General features: G+C 42.2%; 1 protein-coding gene across 1 annotated transcript in view; it reads right to left on the bottom strand.

Moving 5' to 3' along the window:
- LOC103606898 (UPF0606 protein KIAA1549) overlaps nucleotides 1-13066 on the bottom strand; it is a gene marked incomplete at its 5' end in the record, with an annotated part of 74547 nt that extends 61481 nt beyond the window's left edge. Inside the window, 3 exons of the mRNA XM_008591458.1 lie at nucleotides 4803-4987; nucleotides 8867-9044; nucleotides 12918-13066. Of these exons, the coding sequence (XP_008589680.1) occupies nucleotides 4803-4987; nucleotides 8867-9044; nucleotides 12918-13066 (512 nt within the window). The remainder of the gene's footprint in view (nucleotides 1-4802; nucleotides 4988-8866; nucleotides 9045-12917) is intronic.
- Nucleotides 13067-13760: the final 694 nt, after the last annotated feature.

Here is a 13760-nt window from a genome sequence, read left to right as displayed (position 1 = left end):
TGTTGCTGTGGGTTGATGAAACATCAAGCAGTTAATATAAATAGCTAACGGTTCTCAGGCATCAGATGTAGCTATAGATATAAATTCAGATATAATATTTTGTAAGTTAGCAACAGGATGTTCCACATGATAGACCCTCCATAAATATTTAATGACTGAATGAATTTCAAAAAGGTCAGCTGCAACACCAAACTTACTGGATTTTACAGGTAATCAAGAAAAGGGTATAAGTCATGAATAAGGGCACAAGTCCTGTTGACTTATTGTTATTCCAGCTAACGTTTTTAAATATATCCATTAGACCCTTGCACTTCTCACAGGCTGGGTGAGTCATCACCTTCTGTAACAATAGAAATGTGGTAACTAATCTGTGCTTATGCACAAAACAAAAGCCATCTGTACAAAGAAGGAAAAAATTAGTGGAAACACTGCCCCCCACCCCTTATGGAATTAGCTCCTTTTGTTTCATCCCTACTTTCTGGACCACTTTTTCTAGTTTTCCCACTTCTTAAAAAAAAAAGTCAAGTCTGGCTGATATTATGTCTCCAGCTTCCACATGCAGAATAGGTTCAATCGGTATCTTATAAAAGAAGAGTCAAGATTAATTAGAGTTTTCAATATTCATATTAGGACTCGGTTATTTCTGAAGAAGGATGGCTCTTTTGTCCTTTCTTGCTTTAATATATCACAGTGGGGACAGGCCACATTGTCTGTCCCCCACGGGAAGACGCTGCTGACAAGTCAGGGAGACCTGGTGAGGCAGGTCAGCCAAGTACCGAGGCAGACGCCTGATGAATTTTATGAATTTTAAAACGCGTGGGCCGTAATTACGAGTATAATAAGACCCAGATGAAACAAGACATAGTCAAGTCCCCAGTGCTCAGGTTAGACTGAGCCCCTGGGAAGGAGCAGTTAAGATGACAAAAGAAACCACAGAGCAAATCCCAAAAGTATCTGGATAAAAATTTGCAATCATGTAGAGAGCGCTATTAGAAGCATTTATTATTATTCGATTGAAGAATCACCACAACCACCACGCTATTTCCATTCTGGAGGTGAAGAAAAGGTAAAGTTACTGCCACCTGTTTGTCTTCAGTGTGGCCCATGCGGGGACCCTGGTAACCTCGTGGTGTGGAAGTCTGGGAGAGCAGAACTCAGATTCTCCCACCGCAGCACGCAGGGCACGGTCAGCCGACTGCGGGTGAACTGAGACTATCTACACGTTGGGTGGGACAGGGATCCCCACAGAGACTCAACAGCACCTGCAAGGTGAACTGAATTTGGCAGAAATGGAAGAAATGCCCGTCGAGCTTCTCTTCAAGCCACTGCCCACACGGCTCCTGAAGTGATCGCTCCAAACATAAATATGTTCAAGCTGTTAAAAACCCGTCGATGGTTGCCCACTGCGTACAGCATGGTTTCCAACCCCTTCTGTGTCCTGAAAATCTCCCAGAGCCTGGGTATACACTGTGCCCTTCCTTACAACTTCTGCTCCAGCCTTTCTGAGCTCCTCACCATTCCCTCTGCTGGACCCGTGTCATCTGGCTTCATCTCCCCAACCTTTAAGCTTCAGCCCTAGCATCACCTCCTCTCAGAAGGCAGAGGATTCCCACGACGTGCAGTAGCGTGCTGTGCCGCCTCTGTGCTCCCACAGCACGTTAGACACTCTCACACTCCTCTGCATCAGCTCCTGGTTTCCTGTCCTTTTCCTTACTAAAGCCCTGGAAGGTGGAGGTCACGTGTTATTGTGTTTGTAACTTAGCCCGGTCCTGCCTGNAAAGCCCTGGAAGGTGGAGGTCACGTGTTATTGTGTTTGTAACTTAGCCCGGTCCTGCCTGGCTCACTATGTGGTGAGTGAACATCCAGTGACTAAGGCAGCTACACCTGGCTGCCTGCAGTGCCGACAGGGAGCACCCAAGGGTGCCAGCTGTTCAGCAGCTATGGTCCCACACCAACAATGAGGTGCCTCACTATGTGGTGAGTGAACATCCAGTGACTAAGGCAGCTACACCTGGCTGCCTGCAGTGCCAACAGGGAGCACCCAAGGGTGCCAGCTGTTCAGCAGCTATGGTCCCACACCAACAATGAGGTGTGGCCTGTCCCCATCAGAAGGAGCAAGTTTCCATGGGGCCAGGAGCATCCAGCCAGAGCCATTCATATCTATAAAGAGAACTTCAACAGGGTGAGAAGGGTCCAAGCTGGAGCTTTTTAGGTCATAATAACAAATAATGACTTTGGACTACAGATTAAAGAGAATACAGATAAAAGAAAGACACAGAGGATTTTTAAAAATTTATTATTGGAAATAAGAAAGGGCCATGACTCAAAACATGACAGAATGGTCTCTCCCTCTTATCATATTTCAAAACTAATCTACTCCCAGACAATATGAAGAGGTTTCTTTCTCGTTACAAGGGGAAGGGGGTGTGGATTTTAGGTCAGCAGATTTATTGTTTCCAGATGTTTGCAGCTCTGGGATTTGCTAAAGGATTTCATAGAGTAGTGACGAGGCAGTGTCGGGGGAGGGGTGAGCAGGAGGGAGAGAGGATCAGAAAGCCACATAAGCAGGAAAAAGAACTTACAGTCACAGGGGAGGACAGCATCTTTGTAAATTACCCTGCGCAATAGGCTAAAGGCCTTTCACTATTGCCACATAACCTTAGAAGAAATTTTGCTCGTGGAGTAGAGACTCTTGTTTTTAAACTAAATGAAGGTCATCTTTTTTTTTTTTATCATAAACATGACAAGATCTGTACAGTGGGTTACTACTGCACTATCAAAAGGAGACCAAGCTTCTGAAATGCTGGCGAGGTTCTGCCCTCCTAACAGAGTCAAAAGATAGTCATTCCTTCGGGGAATCCTCCATGTGGAAGACCTTTCCTATAAATATGTTGTAGAATTGTATGCACAGATCCTTGTAGCACTTGAAGGAAAAGAGTAACTCCAAGGGCTGGAAGTTCTATTTGAAACTCTGTCCATTTGATTTATAGCAACATCTGGGATGTGAAAATATTTCGGAAGTAAAAGTGAGAGAAGGAGAGAGTTTGCGGAATATCCTGTTTTGAACCCAAGAGATACTGTCCTCAGACAGTTTATTAAAGTCACAGATTAATAGATGGGCTTCTGCAAGGAGTGTTTATGTTAGGACATATGGACCACAAGAGAGCTAAATCCATAACCATCTATACTGGTTAAGTCTCTCTGTAACAATACTCTTTCACCAGAACAAAAACATTTCCAAACCTATTGTTGATCTTATTATAATGAAAGTCACACTACGAATCATTTAGTACATTAAGTACTTTTTCCCAGGTTTTTTCCATGCCATTCACTAACAACAAAATAGCCTTTAGCAGATTTATATAAATAATAAATAGGTAATACAATATTAATGTATAAAATACTCCTAATATACATGATAACCATGAGCTTACAGTTTAATGAAGATTTTTGCATTTTTTTGGTTAATTCATAGAAAAAAAGAATACTCTTCACTTACAAAAGTAAAACATTTTAGAAATAGTACAGTATTTATTTTTTCATTTCACAGGTCTAGGTTTATAATCTGCATAATTTTCTATACCAAGATAATCACCACAAAATTAAAAGATCAACAGGGCAATCCTTCATTCCTTGTTATTTTGCCTTTTGCTTGCTTGTTCTCAAACTTTTCTAGTAGAGTGAGTCCTCTAAATTTGTAAGACCCGTAGAGGTTACATGTTAATAAACACCACAGTAGCCGACTGCCACTTTCCATTCCTTTGGCAAACACGCTGACTGACAGTCACACTGTGCTACAGGTCAGCAGCTAGGGAGTTCTCTAGTACTCTGGCATGGTTTTGCTCACACCAGGTGTGCTAGATGCTGAGCAAAACTCAATTTCTTTGCTCTAAAACCCAATGTGACAGTCAAATATTATAGAAACCACTGAAACACACGTGTGAAAAGAGAATTGCTGTTTCTATAAAAACTAAGTTGAATGCTTTGGAAAGACACATGAAAGATGGCTGCTAAAAAAATTTACTGTCAGTATAGGTGAATTAATTCTAAAACACTGCAGAGTTGGGTGGGGGGGGTAGGGAGAAGTACTAAAAAAAAAAATCTAGAGAATTGTGCACTCAGGTTGCTTTGTTCTTTTCTAAAAAAACCCATACTAGAAATTGTAGCTGATACATTATGGGTGCTGTTTATCACAAGAAAGACCATATAGAATTCCTCTCAACAGACCAACACTCAAAATAAAACAGGAGACTTGGGATACATCAAAAGACTGGCAAGTAAATGTCCATTTATATATTTTAAGTTAAAATGTTTAAGGCATATAATACCAGTTTTTAATGATTAAGTGGTTTTGATCAAGGTGGATAAGTGGGTTTCCAATATGGTGCACAGAAAACAAAAAAGCTATCCAATGGAGCTGTGTATAAAAGAGATAGATACAGAGGTCTGATAAAACCTCCCATGGCTTCTGTTCTCTGAAAATATCCAGGGGTAAAACAGATCAGAATTCATACTCAGAATGAATGTGATCTTCCAACTGACCCTCTCAGAAGTAAAGTCACAATGGATCCCAGAGTTCATATCATATCTGAGCCTTTATACAACTTCATGTTCTTGGACTATATTTACTGCTACAGAAGAAACGGGGTTCCAGTAATAGACATGAAGGCAAACGGAGACCACAGGACAGCCAGAAGATTCCCTTAACAGCCCTCTCCCCCGTCTTGCAGTATCAAGAGCCTAAACTCATCCTATCCCTGCCCCAGAAAATTGCTCCTGTGAGCATGGGAGAAGAGTCTTACCTTCTGACGCTGCTGAATGTTGGCTACAGTGTCAGGCTGGAAGTCCAGCTTGTCGGTGCGGCAGAGTTTCCAGTAGAGGATGACAACAATCACCATCACCACCAGCACCGGGATGACCACGCCAACAATGACCCACAGGTTGTTGCTCTGGGACTCCGGGGACGGCCTCTTCACCCTGTCCACAGCTGCAAATGAGGAAGAAAGCTCTTTAAATAGTTCCTTTGTATTTCATTTACTAGACTAAATATGTCTTCTTCTATGAGAAACTCATAAAGTCCTTGACATTTCAGCTCAAGACAACTGGTTATAGATTATAATCTCCTGATGACAGGAAACGTGACCGAGCAAACAAACAAAACACAGAATATCACATGTGGAATACATTAGGGATCATAATGACAGGCACAATGTGTCTGCAGGCACACGGCTAATTTAACGGCAAAGCTTGGTTAATTTCAAGTCTTCTGACTTCCAGTTTATTCTACTAGCTCACCCCTAAATTCTCACTGAACAATGTTTCCATATCAAAAATGGTTCTGTACAACTTTTTTCAAAAGTGGTTCTCTTCAAAAGTGAAGAGAAAAGCAGCTACATCTCCAGAACTCAGTCATGACCACGTGTTAAGTACAGCAGTGAGTACAGGACTCGCCCTCCCAGACGTCATGAAAGCACAAGTCTGAGCTAGGAGACCTGCAGAAGGGAGCCCTTCCCCCTTCCTCCTTCCCTCACTACTCAAGTCTCCTTCTTCACAAATGGTGAAGTGTGCCGGACACAGTTCTCAAGTCGGGACACAACAGTGAACAAGCAGACAAAGTCCCTCTGGGAAGGAGAGGGAAAACTATCAAGTGCATGAATCACTAAATAGTTTTATATAGTACTCGTGCTATATAGAAGCAAAGAGCCACGAGACAGAGCATGTGCACACATGCAATCGGTTATTTCCACATCAGCGATTTCGAGATGATGAAGATGGCAATGTCCACAGCAGCATTATTCACAAAGGGCAAACGATGGAATCACCTCCATGTCCATCAATAGAAGAACAGATAAACAAAAGGTGGTATGTACGTACAACTGAATATGACTCAGCTTTCAAAAAGGAAGGAAATCCGGACGCACGCAGCATCACGGATGAACTGTGAAGACATTATGCTAAGTGAAAGAAGCCAGTCACAAAAGGACAAATATTGTATGATTCCACTTACATGAGGTACCTAGAACAAGCAAATTCATAGCAACAGAAAGAACGGTGGTTACCATGGGCTGGGGGGAGGAGGAATGTGGACTTATCATTCGGTGGGTACAAAGTTTCTGTTTGGGATGATGAAAAAGTTCTGAAAATGGAAAGTGGTCATGGTTGCACAACACTGTGAATATCTTTAATGCCACTGAATTATACACTTAAAAATAGTTAAAATGGTAAATTTTATGGTATGTATATTTCACAATTTAAAAAAATTATAAAAATGATTCTTAAGTTTTTCTAAATGAAGCTCCACTGTGCTAACTTGACATGTGAAGTCCTAAGAAGTGGTCTACGGGCATCGCCTCCATTTCCCCACCTGTGTCCCTCCCTAAGCCCTGGAAAGACGGCTTTGAATCAAAACTCCTTTATCTAAAGCAATTTAAACAAAGCAATTATTAAATTACATTTTTAAATTGCAACTACATTAATTTTTATTATATTTTTAATAAATGCAATAAACGCCCATCCTTCATAAGCTCCTTGCCCTCCCGTGCTCCCCGTGCTGGGCCTCACCCCTTCACTCTGTGCTCATCCTCTACAGGACTCAGCTCCTCTCAACATTCAATTGCTTCTCCCACAAAGGTTCCAGCCACGAAGCTCCCTAACCCCAAATGCCCCTCTCTCCTCTCTGCCCAACCTTCTCATCCCTTAGGCCATTTCATACAAACCTCCCCCAAGACAACATTAATTTCTCCTCGTCTAAGTTCTTTTGTTCTTGTTTTGTTTTGCAAATGGTGCCTTACTATTCTTTTTAAATGCCTTTTATTACATAAATGTATCATCTTGATATACTGCCCTACTTTGCTCATTAGTCTGGTCATGACACCAAGTCTCGTCTTTGCAAATACATCTTCTTCATCACGGGTGGGGGCTAAGGCTTAGGCTCTCTTCATATCCTGTAATGGTTAATACCTCCTGTGGAATCAGGCTGTACCTGCTCAAGACGTCATAACACAAATGATTCTCAGGGTTGGTTTAAGTGTGGTTTGAAACCCCTGAGAAATTGTCGAGGGAGGGAGGAAGCATTCGAAATCAAATGCTCTATAAAGAGAGCACACATGAGAGCAGACTCCTTAGTTCTAACCTGGTAAAACAGGTTAGGCAGACACTGATCAAACCTGGGCCCTGCTGTTGGCTGAGGCTTCCTTCTGCCACCAACCCTGAAACTCCAGGATTGTCACCCATATGGTTTCAGTCCAAAACTGAGGAAAGAGCGGTGCAAAACCAGATGAAAGTAGCTTTGAACGGTGCCCATATCCTATGGCAAATTACCTTTTTTAAAACGTCAAGTGCATAGCTGGAGTGGGGCACCTCTCTCCCACTGTCAGAAATGTCATACATGATGAAATGTAAGGAAGTGTTCCTGTTATGTTTTTCTCACTGCTTTGAAACAGAACACACTAATGTGCAATCATATCTCAAACACACAGACACAAACTGCCAACGGTTATTTGCTTAAACTCCCGTCCTTTTCCGTAAAAGGGAGAACGTGTGCCCATCAGCCCTGTCCTGGTTCGTCTCCAGGGACAAGTATAGATTTCACAAAGAACCTTCTGCTACTGACAATAATTGCAAAGCTGTGGTTTTTAAAAACTGCCTTTGTCTCCTACATGTTCTCTCTAAGGGATTTTTCAATATTCTCAGATGCTGAATTCCTTCTCACCATTTACTTCTCCCTTTATTGTTGGGAGCAAGTTTCCCCTCATTCTTACTGCTCTCTGGATCATAAAGGGAAAAACATCCATATTAAAACAGCAGTCTGATGTGTAAAGGTTTATTTAAAGAAATACACTCTTCCATGCCTCACCTTTTCCTTGACTTTAAACACTCAGAATCTGTGAGTTGGAAAAGAGGGCACAGACAGCAGCCACTGCCAGGGGGCAGGAGCCAAGTACCTTCCAACAATAACAAAGAAATAGCAAAACACCTTCTAAACTGTGCAGTGGGTGAGGATAGGGTGGGACAGAAACAGGACTGAAAAGCTTCTCCCTTTATTGTTGGGAGCAAGTTTCACCTCATTCTTACTGCTCTCTGGATCATAAAGGGAAAAACATCCATATTAGAACAGCAGTCTGATGTGTAAAGGTTTATTTAAAGAAATACACTCTTCCATGCCTCACCTTTTCCTTGACTTTAAACACTCAAAATCTGTGAGTTGGAAAAGAGGGCACAGACAGCAGCCACAGCCAGGGGGCAGGAGCCAAGTACCTTCCAACAATAACAAAGAAATAGAAAAACACCTTCTAAACTGTGCAGTGGGTGAGGATAGGGTGGGACAGAAACAGGACTGAAAAGAGTCAGGATCAAGGACTTCTTTGTGTTGAGGCCCAGAAGGAAGCCAATAAATCCAGAGTGCACCTCCAAGCTTCCTGTGTGACTCACTGTCCCCACCAACACTCAAAATACGACACAGGAGATTTTGGAATAAATACAGAGCAAACACATTATTTTACCTAAAACAAAACTTCTAAAAAGAGAAAGAGTACAGGAGTAGAGGAAAAATATTAAAGTTGGTGCAAGTTGCCATAATTCACGATAACACCACGAATACAAAATGCTAGGCAGGAAAAACAGCAATGAAGGCTATAGTGACAGGCAATTGAAATCCGTAATCAAAAAAAGTCACAATATAAGTGCCACTTCATAATAAGGGTTTCAGAAATAAATCTTCTACGCACACATCAGGATGCTTTCAACTCAGAGCTCCCTGTCAGAACGAGACTGGCTTTGGACCCCAGCACAGCACAGGTGACCACCCTCACGGACTTACGCTGGGCAGACCCCAGCACAGCACAGGTGACCACCCTCACGGACTTACGCTGGGCAATGGCGCCTTGAATTCGGTAACCCAGGATAATGGCTGCTCTCTGGAGATCTATCTTGTTAATCAGGTCTGAAGACCTGACCGCGCTGAGTCTTTCTCCATCTTGATCCTCCACAAAGTAGATGAGCTGCACAGGATTGTCATCTCCCTCCAGCCTCGACACATTTACCACCTGAAAGGTAACAGAAACTGAGCATTTTAGAAGCTCGTATTTCCAGATGCCCTTTCTCAGGTCACTTAGTCCTGACTGCATCACTCAGGATTTATTCCAATCTTCATAATAAGCTCCTTCTACCATTCAGGGTCCCAGAATCACCATGGTTCTTTCTCTTGATGAGAAGAGGGACCGTAAAAATGAAGGTACCTCTGGGCAGAATAACAAATGTGCTTCTTCTTGCTCAACATCTTCGCTGAGACAAGGGGCAGGTGAGATACACAGAACACAGGGTGGGCAAGCCCAGCAGTCTCGAATCGCTGCCAACCAGCTGCAGTGTGGCCCCCGTGTCATGGGAGGGCACTGCTGAACTCCCAACGTCAACTAGCAGGGTGAGGTACATCCCTGGTTCTCCGACAGGACTCACGGTTCTACCCAATCCCTTCCTGAGTCTATTACCATTTCCTCCCTGTTTGCTGGGGCAGGGTTTCTCAACCTTGGTTCTATGGACAGTTTGGGCCAGAAAGTTCTTTGACCTGGGGAGCATTACAGGATGGTTAGTAGCATCCCTGTCCTCCACCCTCCCAGTGCCCAATATGACAACCAAAAATGTCTCCAGACATCCCATTGTGGAGACGTGGAGGCAAAATCACCCCGACCCCACCACCATTAAGAACCACCGGTCTAGGGATAAAAACCTCATAAATTCATAATCTTGTGGGTCAAATATTACTTTGATTTATCCCAAAACTTCTCTCTCTCTGGTGTTAAAGGGCAGTCTCATACTGTTAGTAGTTCAGAATCCAGTACATCTGACATATGTACTGCTGCATAATGTGCTGCATAAATACAGCTTTTTATTTTGTTGCTATTTCTCTTAATATGCAACCATTTTATTATTGCTTTAGACTCCAGCAAAACACTGGACTAATGTGCTGAGAAAAGAATCAACAATGACTCTGAAGCTTTTATTTTACGCATGCAATTTGAATTTTTGGTCTCTACATTTGCAGTTCGCAAAATGCAGCTGCTACTTCTGCATCCACATGTGTGGATTTGTAACACCCCCCATGCTCTGGACTTGGCTGCTAGACTCCTCCTTCACCATAGGAAACCTCTGGCTAATCGACAATTTCATGATTTCACTGTGAACTCCTTCTTCCAGATCACGTCTAAAGATCCTTAAGAACACAGGTCCAAACTCTCGCCCCTTGAGAATCTGTTCTCTTTTTTTGCTTGCTGTTTTGAGGGCAGTTTCCTGAGCGCTTCTGCTCGCCAACCACCTACTCCCTCCCCAACAACTGTGCTGCACTGATGAATTTTTTCTTAGCCATTAGAACAGAATACTATCAAAGGGCTACTGAAAAGTAAATTATATCCACCTGTCTCTCTAACCTATATGCCTATTTATCCCATTCAAAAGTTCTAATAAATTTTAAAATGTTTTCTTCGTGTAGAAATCACAATCCCACATATCCAGTGATACCCACCCTCGATTACAAGATTCTACAAGCTTGTCCAGCCTGAAAGTACTAGTCAGTACATCTAATGCCAGCATCCTTTCTATGTGCCTGCTCAGATTCATATCTGGAACCCATATAAACATGGTATCACGGAGTCATCGCTTTGGGTAACATTCCCAATTTTGTTTAAACATTTTTCATTACAGAAATTATAGAACTCGTAGAAATTTTGAAAAACACATGTAAAAAAGTATATAGAATAAAAGGAAAATCACCTGAAATTCAACCAAAGAAAATCACTGTAAACATCTTGGCATATTTCCTTCCACTCTTTTTTTCCCCTATGAATTTTATAATAATATTTGGACTATACTGCATACATCCTTTTGTATCCTCCCTTCCCTTAAGCATCTTTCTATATCACTCATTAATTCAAAAAAAAAAAGGGTACATTAATATTCCAACATATAAAGATTTACTACTCAACCATTCTCCAATTGCTGCACATTTAGGCTGTTTCAACATTTGCACTCTACAAACTAGGTTTTGATGAAGAGCCCTGTACACCTGTACACAAATCCTTGTCTACATCTTCATGTTGGGTTACTCAAAGAGGAAAGAGAAGAACAGAGTTTGTAAGCAATCTAGTCCAGGTAGCTTGGTTAACTTTCACAAACACGATATTCCTACCTTAGGGAGCTTGCATATCTAATTTAGCACCTTATTACACAGTTTTATGGTGCTCTGTAACTGTTTTATGTGCATAAATTAACCCACACCCAGATCTTGAACTCTATGAAGCCACAGGCTGTTGAATAAGGCAAACCTTTTATAATTCATTTTCATTTTTATTCTTTGTTTTATACCTATTTAATGGTTATTCTCAATTTTAATTAGTTTTAAATTTTCTCTATATTTACTGCATCTGGCAAAGGAACTATTTTAGAAACCTAAGAACCACATTTCTAGGAGGGGGAAACAAAGAGCAAAGTTGAGAGGGAAAAACTTGGTAAAAGGATTGGAGGATGATGATGCCAATTCTAGGCAAAACTGCCACCCTCCCCTTACCCAATGTCATTGTCACATCTTTTTCTCTAATGCCTCTAAACCACCCACATTCCCACCCCTGCCCATAAACCCCACACCCTGAACCTCAGAGTTTCACCCTGGTTTCCTGTTTCTGAAATGCCATAGCTTGAAATATCCCATTTTCCTAGATCTACAAGTCAGCGGTTAGTAAAGAAAAAAACTCCACATAATTCATATGCGAAATATCCCATATTCCTAGATCTACAAGTCAGCGGTTAGTAAAGAAAAAAACTCCACATAATTCATATGGAGAATGAAATAAATGACACCCCAACCATCAACTTTCTGTGAGTGCAGTCGGTTCTCCACATCCACGGGTTCCACATCTGTGGATTCAACCAATCTGAAATATCCCATTTTCCTAGATCTACAAGTCAGCGGTTAGTAAAGAAAAAAACTCCACATAATTCATATGGAGAATGAAATAAATGACACCCCAACCATCAATTTTCTGTGAGTGCAGTCGGTTCTCCACATCCACGGGTTCCACATCTGTGGATTCAACCAATCATGGATCGAAAATATTTGAAAAAAAATTGCACCTGTTCTGAACATGTGCAGACTTTTTTCCCTCTTGTCATTATTCTCTAAACAATACAGTATCACAACCATTTACATAGCACTTACACTGTATTCAGTATTATAAGTAACCTGGAGATGAAGTAAAGTATACGGGAGGATGTGCGTAGGTCATATGCAAATGCCACACCATTTTATATCACAGACTTGAGCATCTGCAGATCTTGGAATCTGTGGGGATCCTAGAACCAATGCCCAATAGATACAGAGGGACAACTGTATGTGCATTTTAAAATGGGTCCCTTTTCAATTCAAACATATCTGTTCAGTGTAACCTGTCTGCCAGTTTACCGAAGTAGAGATTTTGAGTAATATGAGACAACTGGGCTGGTTGGAGGCAGATGAAATGCCAGAATACAGGACAGACAACTTTCCTCTTTTTGAAGGCCTCTTCCAGAAGGATTTATCTCTATGATGCTATCAATAATACTTCCCATTTCTTAAAATAGGCTACATTTTTGGTAATTACAAAGCTACCTTATGAAAAATAAGATCGTGTAAGAGTATGGCAACCCAGTAACACAATTCTTCTGCCATGCTCCCCAAGGTCTACTGTAATACCCAACCACTTACTAAGGACTCAGTACATGTGTCCAGACTCTAGCTGAACTGAAATGCAGCCACATCCCGCAGCTACCTAACACCGTAATCAGTAGAAATCAGAATTTTCTCGTGGCGCTTTCCATTTGCATGGAAACACAGCAGGTTTTTACATGTCTCTCTCTCCCTTCTCCCCTCCTCCTTTGACCTCCTGGAGTACCTGCACCACGCTGTTCCCGGCAGTGACAGTGGCCCTTCTCCACATGCGCCTTCTGGAGGAAACCTCACTCAGCAGCTGGGCCAGTTTGCGCTCCATCTCAGCCTGGAACACCTCATTCTGGAGCTGCTTCTCCACCACGCCCAGGAGGACTGCGTGTTGAAAGGAAACACATGCAGCACCCAACACAAGTCAGTGGTGGAGAGGAAAAGTGTGTGTGTGTGTGTGTGTGTGTGTGTGTACATGTGCATGAGAAAATAATACAGGATTACTATAAAATAACAATTTCTAGAGAGGGGACATTAAAGGTAGAAAAGGTGACAGTGAGAGCCCAAGAAGTGGAGCTCATAAGTCTTATCTACAGCTCCAAGCAGACTGGTGGCCTGAAGTCCCCTGAACTCAGCACTGCAGGAGCTTGGGAGCAAAGAGCCCCTACAGAAGATCAAGCATTTTGTCTGTACTCATCTCCAAACTTCTTGAAAGAGTGTGAGTTCATATCTCATCTTAAGACAGACTCACAAACTAACTTGAGGAAAGGGTGCCCGCCTGTCTTCAGTTACCTGCCATAAGATCAAGATCATCTAAGCAGATAATTGGCTTATCAGCACAGTCGAGGGGGAAACAGCAAGTGCTTTTTGGTCAGAACTGGTTCCAATCCACTTCAAGACACAAGCACGGGCAAGTCACCTAATCGCTATGAAAATTACCTGGAAAATGGGGCCAGAGCACCATGCAAAGAGGTGGGGCCTTTACAAAGGAGACTGTATGTTGAGCAAGGAGAACTCACCGGGTACGGGAACCCCGTAAATGGTGACTTCTGCTACTCTACATGCGCTCTCCCCAAAA

The sequence above is a fragment of the Galeopterus variegatus genome, unplaced genomic scaffold (assembly GCF_000696425.1).
Source record: "Galeopterus variegatus unplaced genomic scaffold, G_variegatus-3.0.2 Scaffold6926, whole genome shotgun sequence".
In the NCBI taxonomy this organism is placed as follows: domain Eukaryota; kingdom Metazoa; phylum Chordata; class Mammalia; order Dermoptera; family Cynocephalidae; genus Galeopterus; species Galeopterus variegatus.
This window is presented reverse-complemented; position numbering and strand designations above follow the sequence as displayed.